We start from the raw sequence: 6,351 nt of genomic DNA, 5'->3' as shown, positions 1-6,351 counted from the left end.
TTTTTTTTTTTTTTTTTTTTTTTTTTTTTTTTTATTTAATTCCGGTCAAGCCGGCGCTGCGGAACCCCCCGCTGCCTCGGGCCATAGGATTTCGCACGCGGGGGGACCGTGACCTCATGTGGTCAGCCTTATTGTTCTATACCCGTTGCCCCCCGGCCGCCGTTGCCTCGGCCCTCCGCCTGTCCCGCGCGAGAGCGGCCGCCAGGGTCCGTTGCTCCGCGCGCCACTCCGTCTGGAGCGTGCGCAACATCTCCCGGCAGGCCGCCGCAATCGCCGTCCATCGCGCGGGACTTTCCAGCATCTCCGGGACCAGCCTCTCCGGTGTGCTGGGGAACCCGCCGTCGCGCAGTGCCTCCCACCGCCAACACTCGAAGACGGTGTGTTCGGCCGTTCCAGGGACCCCCGGGCAGCTGGTGCAGTCAGCAGACGGCGTGAAGCCCTTGACGTGCAGGTACTCACGGAAGAACCCGTGTCCGGATAGCACCTGCGTCAGGTAGAAGTCCACGCGTCCGTGCTTCCGACCGCACCAGGGTGCTACCTCGGGGATCAGGCGCGCCGTCCACCGCAAGTAGCGGGATGCGTCCCGGCCGCCGGTCTCCGCCGTCCACTTCCGTTGCCACTCCCTCATCGAGCGCTGACGTAGTGAGCTGCGGGTGGTCGATGTCCCCGCTGCCGATGCCGCTGGTGCTGATGCTGCTGTCGTCGCCGAAGACGCCGTCGCCGTACCGATGTCCCTGCTGCCACCGCCACTGAAGCCACAGTCGCCGCTGCCTCCACCGGTGCCACTGCCGTCGTCGCCATGATTGTAGCTGCTGCCGCCGCTGCCACCGCTGCTGCCACCGTCACCGTTGCCGGGCAGGCCGTGACGTGCACGGTACAGGTCCGCGTCCTCCCGCAGCTGGAGCTCTATCGGCACCATGCTGGCCAACAACGTGGCCACTGTCCAGGACACACTGACGAACGCTCTGGCGACACGCTGCGCCGCGGTCCGCTGAACAGCGTTCAGTTTACGCCGGATGTCCTGGATCCTGACGCCGTCAACCCAGACCGGCGCCGCGTAGCGCAGCGCGGACATTGCGCAGTTCGCCAGCAGCCGCCGTGTCTCCTCCGGGGGTCGGCTGTGGTTGGGCAGCAGCCGCCGCAGTGCCCCAACTCTGGCTGCCGCCTTGGCAGCCTGGTGCTCCACGTGGTCCTTCCACGAGAGGTGGTCCTGGACGACCACTCCCAGATAGCGAATGGAGCTCTTCGCATCTGTGCTGGTCCCGCAGACGTCAATGGGTGGCGGCTGCTGACGGCCACCTCGGTGGCAGCTAACCACCATCATCTCCGTCTTGCTGGGAGCCAGCTGGAGTCCCACGCTGTCCATCCAGCGAGCCACCTCTCCAAGAGCCCTCTCGGCTTTGCCCGCCGCGGCTTCGGGGCTGACGGCGCGGACAACAAGCGCCAGGTCGTCCGCGTACCCTACCAGCCTCACCGATGGTGGGAGGGGGAGGCGCAAGACGTCGTCGTACATGGCGTTCCATAGAGTCGGCCCGAGGACTGACCCCTGCGGAACGCCAGCAGAGACTGTGCGCTCTTCCAGCCCCAGGTCCGAGTGGTACTCTAGGACCCGACCACGGAAGTAGTCCCCCAGAACTGCCATGAGGCCAGGGTGAACTCCCCTACTGCTCAGCGCTGAGCCGATCGCCGTCCAGCTCGCGCTATTGAACGCGTTGCGGACATCCAGTGACACGACCATGCACTCCCGTTCCGCTGAGGCGTTCGTGCGATTAATCGCCCGAGCCTCTGCACCACTCTCCACCACAGCCCGGATCGCGTCCACGGTCGAGCGACCGGCGCGAAATCCGAACTGGGCGGCTGATAGGAGCGGGCCGTCAGCACCGCACTCCAGGGTGTCATTCAGGCGGTCCAGCAGGACCCGCTCGAACACCTTTCCCAGGGCATTGATCAGGCAGATCGGCCTGAAGGAGGAGGGCTCGCCGGTTGGTTGCCCTGGCTTGGGCGCCAGCACCAGCCGCTGCCGCTTCCACTCCTCTGGGAAGGTACCTGCGTCGAGGAGCCGTTGAAACAGCTCCCTGAAGACTTCGGGGTGCTCCCGCATGGCCGTGGTCACCGCCCCGTTGGGAATACCGTCCGGTCCCGGGGCCTTGCGAGGGGGCAACCTGTTGGCGATGGCCACCACCTCCTCGCAGGTCACCGGACGTAGCTGTTCGCGATCCGCTGCGGCACTCTCCGCCGGCCAGACCATCGGAGGGTGTGTCGGGAACAGCGCGTCCACAGTTCGCCGTAGCACCTCCGGGTCCGTTTCCCGCGGCTGCCTCCGGCCAAGCAGTCTGCTCATGACCACTCGGTATCCGGTCCCAAACGGGTCGTCCGCAACACTGTCTGCCAGCTCAGCTTCACAGCGCCGCTTGCTGGCCCGGATTTCTCGCGACAGGGTGCGCCTCAGCTCGCGGAACTCAGTTTCGGCCGCGTCTCTGGCGGGGACACCGCGCGCCCGGTGCCACCGTCGCCTGGCTTGGCTGCAGGCGGCGCGCAGGTCGCGGATCTCGTCCGTCCACCAGTACACCGAGGTCCGTGGGCCACCGCGAGACTCCTTGTTGCGCCTAAGGGTCTCGTCGCAGGCGCGCGTGAGCAACCTCGTGACCTCGGGGGCCGACGGCTCAACGCTGGCAAAGTCGAGAGCGCTGAGCGACACCCTGTACGCCTCGGGGCTGAAATCGGCCAGCTTCCATCGTCGACCGGGAATGGCGGTACGCTGCTGCTGATGCTGATGCTGATGCTGATGCCGCTGATTCTGCTGATGCCGCTGCTGATGTTGCTGCTGGTGCTGCTGCTGATGTTGCTGCTGATGCTGATGCTGATGCCGCTGCTGATGTTGTTGCTGGTGCTGGTGCTGCTGCTGATGTTGCTGCTGATGCTGCTGCTGACGTTGCTGCCGCTGATGCTGCGGCGATCTGGCTGCAGATAGGCCGACGGAGAACTCGATCATGGCATGGTCAGACGCGGTGTACAGCGAAGACACACACCAATCTCCTGTGTCTGCGAGGCTGTAAGATGCCAGCGACACGTCCACAATGGACGGCGACGCCGCACCTGCGCCCAGGAACGTCGGGGTGTTGCCCCGGTTCAGCACTCGCAGACCCATCCGATCGGCCAACTGCAGCAGCCTTGCTCCCCTGGCGTTGAGCATCCGGCTGCCCCACTCCGTGGCCCAAGCGTTGAAATCGCCCCCGACAACGCAACGGGAGCTGTTTTGGGCCAGGAGTTCCACACCCTGCAGCAGGTCCTCGAACTGCTCCATGCTCAGGGATGGAGGCGCGTAGCAGCTGATGAGGGTAACACCCCGCATCACTGCTGCTGCCAAGCCGGGGACAGAGGTGCACAGCACCTGCTGGACTGGGTGCCGGCTACCGGGTGCGATGGCGGCCCAGCCACGAGCATCGGCTATCCAACTTGTCCGCGACCCGACGTCCGACAGCAGGGCGACGTCTGCGCGGCGCTCCCTCATCGCCTGCACCACAAGGTCCCGGGCAACGCCCGTGTGGCGCAGGTTCAGCTGAATGATGTTGAGCATCCCGGTCACTGTGGAGCAACACCCCCGCAGATGGCGGAGCCGGTGCTGTGCGCTCCCCCGCACACGGCGCACTTTGGCCTGTCGGCCGAGCACTGCCCGCGCCGGTGCCCAGTGTCGCCGCATCGCAGGCATAGGGCCGACCGGTCCTCGCCTTGGCACTGATGCTTGCGGTGCCCACGCAGGTGGCACCGGTAGCACCGCTCCTCCTCACGTGGGACTGGCTCCGCCACGTGCAGCCTGACGCTGGCCATCCCCAGCAGGAGACGCTTTTCCGCCAACTGCGCCGCCAGCCGGGCGGGCAGCACCACGTTCGCCTTCTGGGTGGCGTTGGGGTGCATCCGCAGGTGCACGCTGGCCGGATCGACGGCCTCGCCATTTGGCAGCAGCGCCGACAGTCCCGCTGCCACCAGCTCTGGTGTGGCCTCGTGGTCGAGGCCGTTGGCGATCACCGTCGCCTTCGGGCCTAGCAGGGTGGTGCTGCCAGCCTCCCCAACCAGCGCGCGGATGGTTGCGGCGCACTCCGCTGCATCAGCTCTCCGTTGCACCTCCACAAGCATGTGGCCCTGGGAGCTCTGGTGCACCCTCCGCTGGGCCAGCTTGACCGCTTCGCTGCCCCGCACCCTGGCAAAAAGCGATGCGTACGACTCGCCCTCTACCGGCGCGACCCTCACGACATCACGCTGGAGACGGCTCTGTCGCCGCAGTTGAGAGGGCTGCCTCTGCCGTTCCCGCTGCTCCCACTGTTGGTCCTGTTGCGGTTGCTGCTGCTGCTGGATCAGATGCATCAACTCCTGCATCAGATGCAACAGGTCCACTAGGTGGTTCGTCGACTGCTGCTGCTGTGCGGGAGGCTGCGATTGCTGCTGCTGGTGTTGTTGTTGCTGCTGCCGGCGCTGCCGCTCTCGCTGCTTCTGGGAGAGTTTCAGCTTCCGCTTCGGCTGCTGCTGCAGGGGCTGCGTCCCCAGCAGATCCGCCGCGAACGACGCCATCCGGGCCAGGATGCTTTCCTGGAACCCGGCCAGCCGCTGCTCCAACGTCTGTGGATGCGCCTTCTCTGTTGGCGGCTGCTTCCCCGATGGCGGCCGCTGCTGCGGCGCGGGCGGCTGCTGCTGCGGAGGTTCGCGCTGCGGCGCAGGCTGCTGATGTTGCTGCTGGAATTGCTGTTGCAACTCCTGTAGCTGCTGCTGCATTTTCTCTAACTGATTCTCCAGTTGAGAGATTTGAGAGGAGAGCATTCTGCTGTTCTCTCTCTCCTTCTGCAGCTCTTCTTCCAGCGGCGTTTTTGCCGCTGTCGTCCTCGTCACCTCCACCGTCGGAGTCTTTGTTGTCTCCATTGTCGGCGCCGTCGCCACTGTCGCCACCGTCGCCGCCATCGGGGCTGCCGAACGCGATCTTAGCGTCGGTCTGCCTATCGACGCCCTCGTCGACATCAGGCTTGAGCCGGCTCAACGTGTGCGAGCATGCGCGTGCATGCCCAGTGAGGCCCGACTCACAAAAGACTTCCAGTCGCTGGAAGTCTCGCCTGCTTCTCGTTTTCGCTTTCGCTTTTGCTTTCACGTTTGTTTTTTCTACCAGGAGGGCGACAAAAACACGTCCGTTCGCTCCCGCGTTCACTTTGCGACTACCATTACTAAACCCTGAGAGCTCCCTTGTGAAATTGTTTTAACAATTTTGATATTAATACTGTTCTTTCAGTTTTAAACGTAAACCAAGGTTTTATCATATTAATATGCGCACACGTCCAGAGTCTTTATTAACAACTTTATCACATTTTTCTAAGCGCTTAAGCCACAATCGATTTCTGGTTGACGAGATGTCCCGGCAGGGGAGCCACATGCACGGCTCCCGGGTTGGCAGCAACGTATTTGGCAGCGTGGGCCACCGGCAAGTAGTTGTTGTATCCGTATCCGTGTCCCAGACCGTATCCGTTTCCAAGACCGTATCCGCCATACACTCCTAGATGGTCAACCGTCTTCAGGGTGTTGACGTTGGCCTGGACAACGGTCGGAGCGTATTTCGATCCGTAGTATTCGTATAGGCCTTGGTTGTAGCCGGAGTACGGCAAAGCAGCGGCGTATGGCAGAGCCGTAGAGTAAGGATACGACAGTCCGTGGTCCAGCAGCGAAGAGTATCCCAAGCCACCAAGGGAAGAATAGTGACCATATCCGTCGTACGCATTCAGGCCATAGACTCCGGAATTGTAGGAGTACGGGAGAACCGATTGAACGGCCGGAAGGTACGATCCGGTGGATGCGGTGGCCAAAGCCAGGACGGCGAATGCGATAAAGGCCTGATCGAACGATGAATCGAATTTGAAAACAAAGCCACAAGGTACTTTGGGTTAGCAACTCACCTTCATGTTGTTGGTTGAAAGAAGTTCGGCTGTTTGTAGCGATCGCGAAAAGCTGCCGGTGAACTGTGAGTGACTGATCGGAGGATCGTCTGCTTTTATAACGATCGGTGAGCCGTTCGACTTCCGTAAGTCCTTCATGATGAACTTTCCCTTTCATTTTTCGTCTTCCTGGTGGCTTCAATATAAAAAGATGTGTCAAACAGTAGATTCCCTATCAGTTCGGTTTCGAAACTACAACACTTCACGCATTTCATAAAACCAGTGCATATTGCAACATGAAGGTAGTTCTCCCAATCTGCCAAGATCCAGTTCAACTATTTTTGACAACTTTTCTACTATTTTGCAGGTTTTCGTCGCAATCGTTGCCCTTGCTCTTGCCGTTGCCTGCGAGGCATCATATCTGCCATACGATGATGTCCTG

General features: G+C 62.1%; 1 protein-coding gene across 1 annotated transcript; it reads right to left on the bottom strand.

The window, feature by feature from the left end:
- Window positions 1-5,360: 5,360 nt before the first annotated feature.
- On the bottom strand, window positions 5,361-6,068 carry LOC131214291 (shematrin-like protein 1). Its single transcript, XM_058208673.1, has 2 exons — window positions 5,931-6,068; window positions 5,361-5,867 (listed from the first exon to the last, which is right to left on the bottom strand). The coding sequence occupies exons 1-2, from the start codon at window positions 6,066-6,068 to the stop codon at window positions 5,361-5,363; spliced, it is 645 nt and encodes a 214-aa protein (XP_058064656.1).
- Between the last annotated feature and the right edge of the window lie 283 nt (window positions 6,069-6,351).

This window comes from Anopheles bellator, unplaced genomic scaffold (genome assembly GCF_943735745.2).
Source record: "Anopheles bellator unplaced genomic scaffold, idAnoBellAS_SP24_06.2 scaffold00453_ctg1, whole genome shotgun sequence".
In the NCBI taxonomy this organism is placed as follows: Eukaryota; Metazoa; Arthropoda; class Insecta; order Diptera; family Culicidae; genus Anopheles; species Anopheles bellator.
This window is presented reverse-complemented; position numbering and strand designations above follow the sequence as displayed.